Genomic DNA, 17,654 nt, shown 5'->3' with positions numbered 1-17,654 from the left:
TTGGGCCCAAAATATTTTTACTCTCCTTATATACTTATTGTTTCATCATCTATTGCTTCTCCTCATAACATTACATGAAAAAAATAAGGAAAATAAGGGTATGTCTGCATTCTATCAAATAAATATATTTCATTTCAAGTTCAATTTGCTTCCTAAGTGTGGTAACAACAGAAGAAAGCCCTAATGGAATGGAGTGATGTCATCTGATTTACTTTACACCATGAACTCCTTTTCAAATAAATGCAGACTGGTTGTGCCCTCACAATACAAATCTTCATTAATTTAGTTGTTTACTAGTTGCTTATTGCTAGCCAATCTTCCCTTAAATGATAGGTAGTGCGACCTGTTTTTAGGAAGCACTGTCTTGGGTCCGGAGAAACCACTCTTTGTTACTGGGTTCTGAACACTTTGAAATGGCAAAAAGTTGCAGGCAGAGAACACATATGTCACCTTTCTTTTTGACAGTAGAATTAGGTGTGTTAAAACAAATGGCTTTGCCAACACTAAACCCTAGAATCAGACAGAGTTACCCACATCAGGGTAGCATGGGTCCAGGAGAAGTTCCCTAAGATGGGGAAAGTAGTGGGACTGGACAGCCTGTGGGCAATTTGCACATGAAAAAAAAAAAAAAAGGATTCCCAAGATGGGGAGGGTCAGGGATGAAAGGCACATGCCCAGTTATTCTTCCTGTATGTATCAATCATAAAGGTGTCTTCACTTCTCCAGAGGCTGAGTGAATAAAGGGTTAGAGAAAGGTCAGAAGAATATTTACGGGAAAGTCATTCCTCATAGGAAACAGTAGTGAGAAAAAAGCCCTTTCAGTACGCTACACTACTACAACAAAAATAATTTAGATTCAGGCTCTAGCTTCCTAACAACTAGCTCTAAAACCTTGGATTGTGGTTCTCAATCACATCCTCTATAGAAAAAAAGGCTGTAGAGTTGGTGAATTTTAGGGCCTCTTCACTTTTATAATGTAACAAAAAATACTGTCATTTGTCATTTGTTGAGCACTAGTCCCAGGCACTGTCAGAGCATCTTCCACTCTCCTTTATTTAATTCTTAGCAAGTCCATCACTCTATAAAAATCCAGAGCATTAAATGGTGGTTTATGCTATACAACTTAAGTAGAATGGTCAGGATTGCAACTCAAGGTCAATGAGTCACTCTGCTCTGCTCATGATATGTGAATTAAGGTGCTACACACAATACATGAAGAAAGAAGCACTTGGTATCTTGGTATTTTTCTTTGAGTCTGTCAGCCACCAAATATTTCTCAAAATTATTCCAGATTTATATTACAACCAGCTATTGTAGTACAAAGTAGAAATCTGGTGTCTTCACCAATCTAAGAGAGAAGAGCTCAGAAACGACTCCTACCTATTAGAGATTACTGAGTAAAGCTGCAAATTGATGAAAAAGACTAGCCTCTGCAGTAATACATCCTCAGTGCCTTCATTCCAGGTAAAAAATGATTCACCTTAAAAAGTCATAACTGTGACAATAAAAATCGTCATTATCATAGTTGTTTCCTGAAAGATAGAATTCTGGACTTGAAATCTTTATTTTTTCTATTTTGAATGAAACCATTCCGGATTGAGAATATTCATTCTTTAGATAAAGAAACTTTAACATAATTTTTTGCATTAAATAGCAGAATCTGAATTTAAATTTGGGAATAGTATATTTTTGATTTAAAAAAATAAGAAAATTACTTTCTACTTTTGAATAATTTTTCCTTTAAATATGTGAGACCCTAGAGTTTAAGGCAGTGAACAACTGCATCATCTAGAGTTTCCTGGATTCCAAACTGTAAGACACAGAAAACAAAGGTGAGAGCTGAGCTTTAAATGCTCTTCTGATTTGTCAGTAACCTGACTGTAGATACACAGCTTGGGGACTCGCTGAGTCCTGTCAATCAGATTAAACTCACAGACCAAAAAAAAAACAAGCACCATGGGCATAATGAGTAGTTGAAGACAGGAAACATTTTGTTAGATCAGCTCTGAGACAACACCTATGCACATCTGATCAAGAATTCAGTTTGCTTCTGATTCTAATTCTGCAGTCATCTAGAAACCATGAGTCCAGCTAGCACTGATATAAGTGGAAATTTTAACATGGACAGTACAGTAGTGGGGGTTATGGATAGAGTTCCATGATCTTGGAATATTGACTCATAATGTTGGGAGTGGCCGTATGGTTAATTGAACTGTCATGTGAGACCTCTGCTCATTAAGGGCCTCCTGGTAGGTGGAAACCATTTTCCTTTAGTGAATCACATGTAGCACACTAACTGTATGATGAGAAATTTGATAGGCAGCTTGTGGTGAACTCAAAGAAAAAGAAAAAATTAAGAAACTCAATGGAGGCAGGGTGCGGTGGCTCAGGCCTGTAATCCCGGCACCTTGGGAGGCCGAGGCAGGCGGATCACTTGAGGTCAGTAGTTTGAGACCAGCCTGGTCAAAATGGCAAAACCCCGTCTCTACTAAAGCTATAAAAATTAGCCAGGCCTGGTTGTGTGTGCCTGTAATCCCAGCTACTCAAGAGGCTGAGGCAGGAGAATCTCTTGAACCTGGGAGGTGGAGGTTGCAGTGAGCCAACATCATGCCACTGCACTCCAGCCTGGGCAACAGAGCAAGAGTCTGTCTAAAAAAAAAAAAACTAAATGGAACAAAGAAGTTTCCTTGGGCTTTGAAAATATGTAGACTCAATACACCAATCAGAAAATATATTCTATGAAAGAGGGGTTCAGAAAGATAGTGGTCAGTAATACAGTTTCAAGACAGCAGGCAGAAATAAACATGAAAATTATGCTATATATTAATGCTTTTCATAGCATGCCAAATGTAGTAGCTTTATCAACTCTTTAAACTATGTTATAGAGTAAGTTGTGTATTTTTAAACATATTTAAAACAGCGTGGCTGATTTCTTGTCACTGGAGCTATGGACTTAGTGTGTTGTTTACTAAGGATATTCTTTGTCTAAATAAAATTTAACTAAAATTGAATCAGACAGACACATATGAATCCTCACATTCTATGGCTTTCTAGAAGTCTATGTGCTGTACATTTTGCTATTCAACATTTTTTTTAAAGTAGTTTGGAGAATGTTGTTGACTCTAGCAATTCCTAGAATGGGACCAACTTTATTTCTCAGTATTTCTATTTTTCTAAATTTTAAAAATTAATTGCTCATCAAAACATAATTGTTAAATCCAAAAATCACTTTAAGATTCTAGAACTAGAAATACCATTTGACCCAGTAATCCAATTACCGGGTATACACCCCAAGGGTTATAAATCATTCTACTATAAAGACACATGCACACCTATGTTTATTGTGGCACTATTCACAATAGCAAAGACTTGGAACCAACCCAAATGTCTATCAATGATAGACTGGATAAAGAAAATGTAGCACATATACACCATGGAATACTATGTAGCCATAAGAAAGGATGAGTTTGTGTCTTTTGCAGAGACACGGATGAAGCTGGAAACCATCATTCTCAGCAAACTAACACAAGAACAGAAAACCAAACACCTCGTGTTCTCATTCATAAGTGGGAGTTGAACAATGAGAACACAAGGACACAGGGAGGGGAATACCACACACTGGGGCCTGTTGGGGAGTGGGGGGTAGGGGAGGAATAGCATTAGGAGAAATACCTAATGTAGGTGATGGGTTGATGGGTGCAGCAAGCCACCATGGCACGTATATGGTTATGTAACAAACCTGCACGTTCTGCACATGTACCCCAGAACTTAAAGTATATTTAAAAAAAAAAAAAAAAGAATCTCCAATCCTCATTTCTAAAACTTCTCCAAAGCTAACCATTTTTATGTAGATTGTGTTTTTGTAAAGCTATTTATTCTCTCTATATATATGTACACACACACATATATACTATAATATACAAATGTATATTACATAAAGAAATGTTTATTTGCAAGTGGTTAAACATAAAATATGCCACTCTACATAGTTTTATGATCTAATTTGTTAATTTTATAACTTTTGTCATATTAATTTATATGGCTCTATGCCACCCTTTTTATCTGTTGTAAAATATTTATTCATATGACTATATTATAATTTATAGTCTCCAATTGATGGACTTTTTCATTGTTCTCAATATTTCAGTGTCCAGGTGGTGCTGATGTGAATATTGTAGAACTTGAAAGAATGTTTAGGTAGAAGGGACTTTGAGAAGTGAATTTACCTTGTCATAAAGTGTGTGTATTTTAAATATTCACATATATAGTGGCTCTGTCAAATTCCATTTCCATCTGCAGTATGTGAGAATATATTTTTAAGTTGCCATATGATTAACTTTAAAAAAGTTTGCCAAATGGGTGATGAAAAATAATATTCTGGTGTATTGTTCAACCTATTACTGAGGTGGAACACTTTTTAATATTTTTATTAAATCATTTTTTGTTAGTAATTGCTTATATACTTTGCTCATTTTCTATTGACTCATTTGTTCTTTCTTTTTTTCTTTTTTTTTTTTTTTGAGACAGAGTCTCACTCTGTCACTAGGCTGGAGTGCAGTGGTGCGATCTCAGCTCACTGCACCCTCCGCCTCCCGGTTCAAGCAATTCTTTTGCCTCAGTCTCCTGAATAGCTGGGACTACAGGCATGTGCTGCCACGCCCAGCTAAGTTTTGTATTTTTAGTAGAGATGGGATTTCATCATGTTGGTCAGGATAGTCTTTTAATTTGTAGGAGTTCTTGAATATTTTGGATAGTAATTTTATGGTACATGTTGTATATATTATCTCTAAATCTGGCTTTTTTTCCCTATGCTTTGTTGCTAGCTTGATTTTCTCATTAATAGACTATTTTTGTAGGCTTAATATTTACAGAAACATTGAGTGGCAAGTACATGGTGTTCTGGTGGGCATTATCATCCCCCCATCCCTACACATGCTCTTGCTTTATTTTTAATTTCTTCGTGATATATCTCATATGACCAGGAGCTTTTCATTTTGATGTAGCCATATTTGCTAATCTTTTATTTTACAATTATTGTTTGTTTGTACTTACTTGAAAAAAATCTTTCCTATCCAAGCTCTTTAAGGTAATGTCTTATATTTTCTCTTTTTTATTTTAGACATTTTTTCTCTTCTTAAATTTAGCTACACCTCTTTTCAAATTTGCCTGTCACCTCACACCCTTTTTTCCATTGAGTACTCATACCCTAGTTACCTTACCATTCAGATGTCACTTCCATGCCATTTCTTCCCCTGAGTGTTCTCTTGTTCTTCAGGTTAGGAGCAATCTTCTTGCCTGCCAGAGAGTCTTGCAAAAAAAAAAAAAAAAAAAAAAAAAAGTTACTTTCTTTTCTTACCCTGAAGTTTTTATATTGTACTTAAAATAGTCAAGACAGTATTATGTTTGTTTTGGTATATTACTTTTCTGAATAGCTCTTGAGAACAGGATCTATAGATCTTGATATCCCCAAAGAGTCCTACTCAGTGTCTCAAAGAATAGGTTTACCATTAACTTTTGTAAAGAGAAAAAAAAAATGTATGTTTAGTTTGGACAACTGAACGCTCATCTGGGACCCATGGTAATTATTTCCAAATACTTGAACACCTATCCTAGGTTAAAGGAATTGAAGTGGTCGTATATGGTCAATAGATCATTGCTAAAGGCAACTATACAGTATTTTTCTCAATATGAAGAAGAAATTTTCAGCAAATAGAATTCTCTGAAAATTGAACGAACTCACAAAGGAGTGACTTGATTATTCCCAGACATGTTCAAGCAGAAACAGTGCATTAATATTTCTTCTAAAGCCCTTTGTACACACATATTCCTACTGAAGGAATGAGTGATATACTAGCTCTATTTATATGCTTTGTGAGTTTTAATTTTGGACATTGACTCTTGATATTGGAGATTCTTCCCCATCTTTCCAAACTTCGGTTACACCCATCTCTGGGGATCATTTTATTTTTCTTTAAACATGATTTGTTTTTTATTTACAAAAATGCTTGGGATGTTTATCATGTTGTTATCACCACTCTGATAGATGATTTTATTTTTATTTTTTGGATAATAACTTATAGAGGTTAAATCACTTCTAGGAGGTTCAATATTAAATTTATTTAACTGCTGAAACCTTATCTACAAAACCAATGAATACACATACTGTGCTGAGAAACAAACATATATTTAATACTCTATGTACTCTTTGTTAAAATGATTTATTTTATAAATGTTTCCAAATTTCTGTGTATCAATATTATTGTAGACATTCTAGTTGAGATAACCATAATATGTTTAAAACAGAACAAAACAAGTCAGAAGCTTGTGATTCCATAGTGTACTTTTTTTTTTTTTTTTTTTTTTTTTTTTGAGACTGAGTTTCACTCTTGTAACTCAGGCTGTAGTGCAGTGGTATAATCTCGACTCATTGCAACCTCCGCCTCCTGGGTTCAAGAGATTCTACCGCCTCAACTTCCTAAGTAGCTGGGATTACAGGCATATACCACTATGCCTGGCCAATTTTTTTTTTTTTTTTTTTGTATTTAGTAGAGATGGGGTTTCACCATGTTGGTCAGGCTGGTCTCGAACTCCTGATCTTAGGTGATACACCCACCCTTGGCTTCCCGAAGTGCTTGGATTACAGGCATGAGCCACCACGTCCGGCCCCTTCTTTGTATTTTAAATTTAGACTCTAAACTAAATGGCAGGAAAGCAGCATTTTGACAACGCTATGTACATTGCCCAGAACATGGATGAAATTTTAGTAAATGTGAAATAAAGCATAAGGAAAGCCATTACTTCCAGTCAGAAATTTGTTTATTAACTAAGAACGAGGACATATTCCAGAGTCATAATGCAATAAATCAGCAAGGCAGGATAACAGGAGAATCCTGAACATAGATTAAACGTAATTGTAAAGAGTCTCTAACAGTATTTGTTCTTCTTTCAACAAATAATTTTCATGCTTTAGCTAATTCTGAGGCTTTTTCTTAGGCATGGAGAACAAAAGCTGAGTACCAGTGAATCTTGTTTTATGGCTTCTCTGGAAGAGAAGATTTGTGGAAGTCTTCTCTTTTTGAGCTCTAGTCACCACTGCTATTTGCCTGTTCTTACAATCAGTCAATAAGAAAAGGATGAAATAGTTCAACTATTTGCTCAAGATAATGTTATCTCTCAGCTTATTAGCAACGTGCTAGTTAGGTAGCTGACCAAAATATTAACGAAAAGCAAAGCCATCCGAACGAACTTGCATGCTGGAATCTGCAGTCAAACCATGGAGGTCCCATTTCATCAGGAAAGGTAGGTGATAATCACACTGTCAGACAAGTAACAGTGACAGCCAAAGAAAGCTGGTGATGGTTGTATTTCAAATGGAGTCTCTTCGGTAAGTCCATTGTAATAAATCTCCGAAATAACGATGTTACCTTCAGGGTCAGCTTTTAGTACAAAGAGTAATAACAACAACAGAAAAAAAGAAAAGCTAGCAGGTGATACTGGCTGTGGTTAATAAGCCTGGGAGCTATATTTGAACTTAATGTAACGAGATTCTTAGGCTGAATAAAGAGATTCAGCAGAAAATTAGACATTCTACTACTTAGTAGAATCTTCCCCACTGGGCAATTTCCAATTGCTATAAATTCTGTAAGTTGGTCAAAAGCATTTCAGAGGTCTGCTACCACTGCATAAATACCTCAGAGGTGGAAAGGTACTGGGTATACAGCTCAGAGACCTGAAGCTTCTGGATAAATAGCTCAGTGGTCCGCAGCTCGTAGGCCTGTAGCTCGTATAGTGATAATTCCTCATTAAATAGCTTTGGGGTTGGCAGCTGTTGGAAGTATAACATAATGGTGAGACGTAGCTGGGTATGAAGCAAGGATTTTGGTAGCTTTTATACCCCAAAGTACTCAATCTGCAGTGGTTTAGAGTTTGGAAACTCTTGGATGAGCAGTTAAGCTGTCCAAAGCAGTTGGAACCATTGTGGAGGGTTTGGCAGGCTTTGGATGCACTTTGAGTGGGTGTGTGGCAATTGCATACATACCCGTTGGTCTGAGTGCATGGGCTGCAGCTGGGGCTGGGTTTGATGTTGGTAGTTTCACAGACACTGAAGACTTGGCCTGCTGATGGGGAGTTGCAGGGCACAGAGGAGTTTGATGGGTTACAACCAGTGGTGCTGCAGGTCTTGAGCTCACAGCTGGGAGATTCGCAGGTTGGTGCTTCACCGTAGGATTCTTGGCAGTAATCCAGGAGCCAGAGATTTCCTTGGTAGCTACTGGGTAAGTAGTATCCACAGGCAGGGCTTAAATCGTTGGAGCTAAGAGTAACAGAAGAAGTCACTGGGATATAACAGTGAGTTCGATATGATGTGCAGACCCCAGGATAGCCTGGAGTAGACATGGAGCCTGTATACATGCTCAGTGGTCGCTGTGCAGTGTGGCTGTGGCCTAAAGACATTTTATACCTTCCCTGGTGATTGTCAAAAGCCTCTCCAGACTCTTCCTTCTCTCTGCTTGGGGCGAAAACACAGCAACATCTCATTAGTGTGTTGGTTAGCCACAGAGGCTAATGTTTTCACACGTGTAAAAATAAGTTTATTTTAATTCTTCAAAGTATCCATAATCACCACTTTGACCATCACCCATCACTCATCATCTGTAGACCATAACTTCAACAAATAGTGATTTTCACGTTAATAGGCAAACTCTCATCTGTCAATCAGAGGTTAACAAGAGTTCATGTGTCTATGGGCTTCTGCAACATGGTTATTTAAAGGTTCACAAGGACTCAACTAAAGCAAGGAACCTGTATTTTTCCACTCTGTTAACTATTGGAAAACACTGAAGGACTTAATCATATGCTCTGAAATAAGCCAAGTAGTTTGTCTGTCTCAACATGGTTATTCAAAAGCAGGCACTGACCTTTCAAGAATCAGTCTCTCCAAATATGTGCTATACTCTTACCTGTGCAGGGCCATATACTGGTAACAGCTTCTCGTGTAATGTATTAGGAGAAATCCACAGGTAAGACTCACAGCAATACTTGGGACACTTGGTGACCTACACCAGGCTAAAAATGAACTTGTTCCCAGGAGGCATTGGTTGCTAAGCAACCAAGACTTCTGTTAAATCCCTTCTTAAAGAGTGTCTGCAATGTGTGCTATCAAATAAACCCAGTTTTGCAAGATTATACCTCCCTAATTGACTAAGGTTACAAATCACGTGTTCCATTGCCTGCTGTAAACCCCAATTGTTGTCAGATGTAAACATTTTTCCCGTTTTTCCCCAAATAAGTTATCTTATTCTTCATTTGCTTTCTTTTGCACCTACACTTTATTTCACTCCTGTGTTGAAAAATGCAGTTATTTTTAGTTTATGTCAACAAAAGGAAATAACTGTTTAAAAGTTTTATCTGAATAAACTGTGTAGTTCTTATGAGCACTGTATATATTAAATAGCACTTTTTACTACTCAGGGTGAAGGCTAAATAATTTTTTTAAAAGATTTTAATTTAAACTGAAGAATTAAAATTTTGTTCTTCAAAATATAAAATTATAATTTATACTTCCAGCCACCATTGAATTGGAAACAGCAGTGCATTTATTAACAGTGAAGAGTTCAGACAGAGAATAGAACAGACTTCTGGTAAGATCAGCTATAGGGATAGTTTTAAAAATTAACTCTCATTGTAGCAAACTATGAGATTTCTCTCACTGTTTTTGGTTACTTTTCAGTTAGATATTTCAAATGCACACCAATTTAAACCTACAGATATTCTCTTTTTAAAAAAAATCTCCATTTTCTCAGTGCTTTTCTCAGTATATTTATTCTGTAAGTTGACAATAAGCAATTCTGTATTAAACATGTTTTGCTGCCTTCTGCAGTTTCTCTCAGGTGACAAAGGCCACAATCATGAAACCATATTTCCAGCAAATTGTTTGGCTATAGGGAGCCTTGGGATTTTGTGCAGAAAATGTTAGTCCTGAGGCAGGCAAAATAGGAAAGAAGATACATACACAGTTAGTTGATGGCCAACTGTCCGCTACATTACTGAGCTCCAGCAATACACAGAAAAGCCAGAGGTTGATGAAGCTTTATTTCTACGCTTCTCTATTGTATCATTGTTGCCTCTAGTCTTTTTTTTTTCCCTTAGGCATCCTTGAAGCAGGTTTGAGGGCTAACATCATTAACAAACACAGAATGATTTAAGTCAATTACCTGTAAATCTCACATTCTTCCCTTCCATCTTAAAATTAAATAGTGAGGTATTTTGAATTCATTTTATTCACACAGGTGTAAGTCAAAAAAATAATGTGGAACATCATATGGCATGACCAATATTCGAAGCATGAGCCATTACAACATATTTAAATTGATTTCGGTATGATAATATTCTAAGCACATAAACAATGAGATTCGAGAAAGCAACCCTAGCTCGCTTCCTCTCATTTGCTTTTAGGTTTCATCTCCTTCCTTACTCAGAATATCACACACCTATGGAATCATCACCCCATCCCATTCACGCCATCATTTTCTGTACATGATACCTCTGCAGAATTGTCTCCTACTCTAATTTCAACTTTTGAAAGAGATGGAGCACACCACATCAGAAATATAGCAAAATACAGCAAATACCAGCTTCATAGCAATGGCAGGCTTGAATAGAAAATAAACACCATTGTCGCTTCAGTGGCATTGTGGTCTGAAGGCTTTGGAGAGGCATATGCATTTCTCTGTTTTCACTTAACTCCTAAAATAATGTTTTCTTCCATTAATTCCCCTGTTATTAGTATTTGTTGTGTGCGGAAGGCTAAATAATGCACCCACCCAAGAGGCCCACTTTCTTGTACTGGGAAATCTGTGAATGCTACGTGACATGGCAAAAAGGGACTATGCAGGTGTGACTAAATTAAGGATCTTGAAGTGGGTTATGTGGGTGGGCCTGATGTAATTTCCAGACAATATGAGGATGGAAACAGAGTTTGGAATGATGTGGCCACAAGCTAAGGAATGTCAGCAATCGTTATAATCCAAAAAAGGTAGGGAACGGATTTCTTCCTGGGGATTGCAGGAGGAATCAGCACTGTGGATAACTTCGCTTTAGGTCGGTGAAGCAGATTTTGGACTATTAGCCTCTAGAACTGTAAGCAAATGCACTCTTGTTGTTTATGCCTTTCCAACTGAGTTTGTGGTAAGTTGTTACAGCTGTCACAGGAAATAAATACACTATGCCAGAAAAGTAAAGTATAGGAAAATACAATAGATAGTCCTTACATAGTTTGAGAAGTTTGTGCTCTGCATTCAGGGAAAGTTTAAGATGTAAGGAATAAGCTTTCTAGCCATCAGATAATTCAGAGAGATACCAATACTGTCTGTGGAATAAGCAACAAACTTCTTGTATCTAATGAGCCAGTAGATTCTTTTCCTCATTAAAAAAGAGTTACGGAACTCTTTCCCAGTTTTATCCAAAGGTTAAAAATCCTTTAGGGTAAACAGAAGATCAAAGAAAGCTAAATTTTCCGGTAAATGGCCCTTAAACAAAATAATAGAGGACATTTTCCTATTCTTTTAGGTCAAACAAAATTTTATATTCCCTTTTGCTACTATATATGCAATAATGTATTTTTCCACTTGCCAAAATGGTGTTAAATTAGGCAAAACTGATCTTATGATTGAAAAAGCAAAATGTTTCTGAATCCATACTTATATAACAATTGAATTGCAAATATTGGGTCAAAAAGATTCTTAAATTTAGCGTTGGTAACCTAAAATGTTGGTTACTTGCTGTTTACAAGTAGCATTTATATTGCAGTAAATGTAATGCAGGGTTTACATTGTTGGCTTAATAGAGTATTAGTGGTTTAAAAAGCTGAAGAACAGATGAGAAATATAAAAATTTTTAAGAAACAAAAAAATGAAGGTAAAGCGTTTAAAAATGATAACACAAATGGGTGGAAAGATAGGAATTTTCATGTTTAAATTCAGGGAAACATGGTATATATGTAATGAAATACAGCTGTAGTAAAAGTTAAACATTTTTAAATGGAACTGTAAGGAATGTACCCTAATGAGTTATGCATTACTTCCTTGCTGACTACCATTTAAATGTATTTATTAGCATGTACCCTTGGAAAATTTTTCTCTCTAAGTACATCAGTATCTTCTTACATAAAACTGGAGCTAATAGCATGTACTTTGCAGGACTTTCCTGCAGATGCAATGAGATAATAAATATGAAAATACCTAGAAAAGTGCAATGGACATAGTAGATGCAAATTAAATCTTTTCTTTCTAATTTTCTAAAGCTCCACTTCAGGGAATTCCAGTCACCAAGTGGACTAAAAAAATATTATTCGCAATTTACTTTGATGTTGTAAACACATAATCCTACAATAATCATTGTGTCCTCTAAAAGTAAATGCTAAAATTGAACAATTCTACCTTGTGTAGTTAAGAAAAATGACTTGTTTGACAACAGATTACTAATGACTCCTCTTGTATAACTCATATCCTTCAGTGCCATATATCATTAGCTAGTTCCTGGAAGCCACATACGCATTGCTAGCAATAAAGGCTCAATGCTCAAATTCACTGGATACTAATCCTGTTTCTGATGCTCAGTTTAACTACCATGTGCTTCTGTAACTTAATTTCCACATCTTCAAAATAAAGTTAATAGTAGTATTTGCTCCATAGGTGGCTATGAGAATTAAATAGGTAGCTGTGAGAATTAATAGTAGTACTTGCTCCATAGGTGACTGTATTTATTGAATTAAATAAATACTACTAATAGTAGTATTCACTCAATAGGTGGGTGTGAGAGTTGGTCAAGCACAGCATAGGAAATACAGTTTTGTGTAGCTGATGTTTTGATGTTAACCTTTATCGTTATCATCAGCCTATAATGTTTGTTAGTATTATTATTTTTTATTGTCATTATTGGATCTCATCTAAAACCTGCTGCATTTTGTATGTGTACATAAAAAGCAAGAAGAAGGATAGAAAAAAGAAATAAAGAAGCAAGCAAGAAAGGAAGGGATGAAATGAGGGAAGAAGGAAGGGAGAGAAGAAGGAAGGAGGGAGGGAGGAAAAATGGAAGGAAAATGAGGAAAGAAGGAAGGAAGGAAGGAACAAAGGAAGGAAAGAAGGAAGGAAAGAAGGAAGAAGGAAGGAAAACAAAAGGAAAAATCATTCCAGAATAGGCTGTTTTAGGCTACATAACTTGCTATGATGTATATAAATTATATGTTGATCTTAGAAATTAAATTTGGAGGAATTGAATAAGTTGAAGGCATTTATCACCATTTACCTGAGAAGTAAGGATCCCAGAGAGGGCATACCCCATAAGGGTACATACCATTAAAGTTAGTCCACCTAGAGAGAAAAGCTGGGCAGGGGCTGTGGCAGAGAGGAAATAGTTTTATTTGAAGTTTAGATTTGTCATTCTAGAGTTGAATATTATGGTCACCAAGCAATTGACAACTTCCAAGTGGCTTCTAGATTAGTCAAAACCTGAATGAATAAAAATAGAGACAGTATGACAGATAAAGAAAAGTCTTTGAAATATAACTTATGTGGGTCTTCAGGCAAGTTTCTTGACCTATTTAAATTTTCTTATCTGTAACAATGGGGATAATAGTATCTTTTCATACATGCATTGGAAGATTATTGATCATGCAGTGGTATGCCCAGTCCATTGAAGATGATCAATATGGTGGAATAGTTACTGGAATATGAGCAGTTGATTGTAAGAAGAACAAGTTCCCAGTGAGTAGGTGGAATAACTGAGTTAATTAGTTACATACATATAACAGAGAAACAGGTTCAAAGTAATAACAATTTTCTCTATGCAAGGATCCATGGGAGGGCACGGGGGAGGACTTAAGTTTAGTTCAAGAGGAAAAAATATTGTGCTGTCCATTGTACAGAACTATAATTTATGTAACCCCTTTGTGCTTAATCTTGTGGGGCAGACTGGGCATTGTAACTTGCTCTGTTCAATGGTAATTTAGGAGACATATGTAGTGCTGATGAGCAATTAATTTTCCTTACTATTTTCCCTCTGCCTCTACTGGCATTATTCCTGATAATGAAGATCCTCTATGTCTGGGTTCCAGAATGAGAATGATTTGGGAGCTGAAACAATGAATGTGTAGTAGGGTTGATAAGTACACCATTCCAATTTTAAGCATCTGGAATTCTGAAGTTGTTGGTTGCTATGGCAAAATGTAGTCTATTCGGGCTAAATAATTCTCTCTTTAAGTGTTAGAAAATACAGGTGCATATTTAATGTTTATGTAATAGGACACATGCATTCAGATTCTTGAAAGGATCTATCTTGCCTGCCTTTTTCAGATACTCTTTCTTTTCTTTATTTGCATTATATTTGTTTAGTGAAACTAGCTGTCCTTAACTTCATTGAAGATAATGAAGAACCAAAGATACTCTTTTCTATATCATTTGAAGACAGATTATTTATAAATAACCATGAAACCTTGTCTTCCTATTCAAGGACATATTACTGGCATAGAAATCAAGAATCCCTGGCAGTGAAAATTTTCTAGTGAAGAAACAATTAGAATCTCTTAGAATTTGAAAAATTTCTAGTGAAGAAAAAATTACAGTCTCTTAGAATTTGATCACATAAAACAGGACATGTTAAAATAGCACCTGAACTATAAACACAAAATGATCCATCAGCCTAAGAGCAAACCTTCAACCTAAAGATAAAATTTCTGTAAAATGCTGTCAGGCAAGACACTGAAATAACAATTCAGCATGTTCTTCTACGAAATGGAGACTGCCAACCCACAAAATCAGAACAAGCTGGTTGGAAACTGCTGTGCATGAAGGAAACAGGTTGGAAACCATGAGACACATAATTTAGGGCTCTGAAGCTGTTGAATATAGAACCTATAGGTTGATAACCATAGGAGAAAGAGCTCAAAGGATAGCAGGTCCTGGACACAAAATTCAGTGGTTGACAGCCACAAAAAATAAAGCTCAGTGATTGACAGCCATAACAGATGTGGTTTTGGGAGAGGCAACTACTGAAAAAATAGCATTGAGATCTGTTATGCATTGAGAATTGGCAGGAACTTGAAAATTCAAGATTGATAGAAAAACAGCTAGTTGAGTAGCAAGGTCTGGAGACAAAATAAGTAGTAGAAAGTAGCAAGATATTTCACAAATTGCATGCACACAATTAGATGAATGGTAGCTGGAAGGTTTACCACATTTCTCTGGGGTGTTTTCTAGAAGCCAAATTCAGCGTTGGTTGGAGAAGCACAGAGCATGGCTCCAGTTTACATGAGTAGGGCAGAGTGCAATGGATGACGTGACAAGAACATGGCAGTAACTCCCAAGACAGCAGAAGTTGTAGTTTCCATAATAGCAGATGCTGGCTGACATGATAGAGTCTGAAGTAAGGCTTTCATTCAGATAAGTAACAAAGAATAGTTTATCTAAGTCTACATCAAACTAGACCAAATTGCTTCTATACCTTGATAGCTATATATCCAGACTCTCCGCCTCTCCATATTTTAGATTAATTTGTATCATAATATCTCATGAATTTAGTGTTGTGTTGCCTATGAAGATAACTTACTTTCCATCCATAAAATAAGTTCGGTTTTAATCTTCTATATATCTACAATCCTAATCTTTCTCCTGTTTATCAGGTTTGAGAATGTATGTGATGTAATTACTTGTATATTTTATCTGCTTTGCTTCTGCTTCCACCCCCAAATAATGCTTAATTAAAAGGAGCCCATTTGAATGGATGTTTATCCTATTCATTATCTACAAGGAATCCCACAGTTAGGAAGGCATAGTCCTCATTCTGGAAGAAGAGATACAATGTCGCAATGCTTAGAGGAGGTGTACCTCCCAAAATAGTTTCCATATATCAAAGTTTCTTGAGTTTTCCAGACAAAATATCTCATGCTATTCCCTGTTTTTCATACTTAGCTGAGAATCTAATTTTGTGATGTTGCTATCTGTGTATTTGTGTTGATAGTCAATTTTATATAAGCATGTTAGGGTACATTTTAAAGAGCTCAGCTCTGACAACTTAATATTTTTCATACTTAAAAGTTGTGTTTGATTTCCAAAGACTTGAGAAAAGACACATAATATTTCTACATGGTAACATTGATGATATACTTACTTTTACTAGTACAAATATCTTACATGTACCTGTGGTCTTCAAATAAGAGGATAAACATGACATAAATAGTCAACAGCTTGTGTACTAGCTTTCCAGAATTAATGGATGTCTTCATCTGAAACAATTTATCAGGAAGACCAATTTGGTATTCATGTAATTAGCTACACAAGGATTATGCAAAACTATAATATCATATAAAAAAGATGTTCGAACACTGCTTACTTGGATACTATGGAAGGAACAACCATCTTTATTTTAAGTTCTTCCCCAAAGATGCAAGTTAATGTTTACAGGCACCTATTTCCTGGAGTCACTTGTCTTCCCAAACCAAAACATTCTATTCTCAAGCATCTTCTCACTTATCAACAGTGAGGGAGTTGTTTATGAGCAGAGGACACTAAAGATTCTAAGTAGCCACTTGACATCTTAAGAGTATCATTGATGATCCTTTTGTTGAATACTTTGCTATTGTACAATAGTCCTATTGTCCCTGCATTGTTGATTGAAGATTCTGGAAGGCTGGTTATTATTTTATTTCTGAGGAAAAGATAGTGAAATATCTTTTTAATTGGAAGATTTTACAGAGCATTCAGAAAAGTAAAGATATCTCATGACCCATGCAACATGCACAAAGGAAGAAAAGAAAACAGAGAGACAGAGAAAACACATTTATGAGATATTTTTTATATTTATTGACATAAACATGACATTTGGTACAGATGTAATATAAGGTTCTTCCTCTGAATTTCACTTTTTTTTTTTTTTGTTTCAGATAGTGAAAGAAAAAGTGTTTGACATTTCACATGGGAAATTTTCAAAGTCAGTGTGCTACATTCTTGTTAAAGAAAGCCGCAGATCACGTCAATGTAAAAGAGGACTATTATGGGTAAAAAGGAGCAGAAGAGATTGGAATCATCAAGGATTGAGGTAAGTTTGAGAATCTGTCTGACATTTTTCCATCTTTTCTGAGAATTTTAAGCACTCCAGATAAGTGAAATCTTTCAAATCCTTAATATGCTTCAAAGGAGATTCCTCTAAAGTGAAAGATTGTAGTTCAGGTGTGTGCACCTCACCTAAATGCCTCATAATTTAGTTGAAGTTTATGTTCGCTTCTTATATTCTTTGTGAAATTTGAAAACAAGTGGTAACCAACTAGTCTATAAAATATTTTCCTCAGCATATCGGCATGTTACATATGGGTTTCAGAATCAAAATTAAGGTTTTTCTTTTTAAACCATAGTGAAAATAGATTTGATTGCAATAGAATTGCTATTGAAACATATCTGGTAACTGGAAAGTCATTAGGGCTACAGTTATCAAACCAAATATAATCCCATCATTAATCATCAGTAATTAAAATTTAAGTTAGATGTGGGGCATGTAAATGAGAGAAACCTGGTATCATCAAACAATGTATTACATCTTGATGACAAATGCCAGAGAAGCCCTATACGTATACTTACCTAACACGTGTCCTGATTTATTATTTCTAA

General features: G+C 35.8%; 2 protein-coding genes across 2 annotated transcripts; both read right to left on the bottom strand.

Moving 5' to 3' along the window:
• Positions 1-6,798: 6,798 nt before the first annotated feature.
• KRTAP24-1 (keratin associated protein 24-1) lies at positions 6,799-8,427 on the bottom strand. Its single transcript, XM_037990890.2, has one exon. The coding sequence runs from the start codon at positions 8,407-8,409 to the stop codon at positions 7,651-7,653; it is 759 nt and encodes a 252-aa protein (XP_037846818.2). The 5' UTR covers positions 8,410-8,427; the 3' UTR covers positions 6,799-7,650.
• A 6,303-nt stretch (positions 8,428-14,730) lies between these two features.
• Positions 14,731-15,099, bottom strand: KRTAP25-1 (keratin associated protein 25-1). The gene has a single exon (XM_037990648.2). The coding sequence runs from the start codon at positions 15,073-15,075 to the stop codon at positions 14,767-14,769; it is 309 nt and encodes a 102-aa protein (XP_037846576.1). The 5' UTR covers positions 15,076-15,099; the 3' UTR covers positions 14,731-14,766.
• Positions 15,100-17,654: the final 2,555 nt, after the last annotated feature.

Source organism: Chlorocebus sabaeus, chromosome 2 (assembly GCF_047675955.1).
Source record: "Chlorocebus sabaeus isolate Y175 chromosome 2, mChlSab1.0.hap1, whole genome shotgun sequence".
NCBI classification, from domain to species: Eukaryota; Metazoa; Chordata; class Mammalia; order Primates; family Cercopithecidae; genus Chlorocebus; species Chlorocebus sabaeus.
The sequence above is the reverse complement of the archived record's forward strand: the minus strand, read 5'-3'. Positions and strand labels throughout refer to the sequence as shown.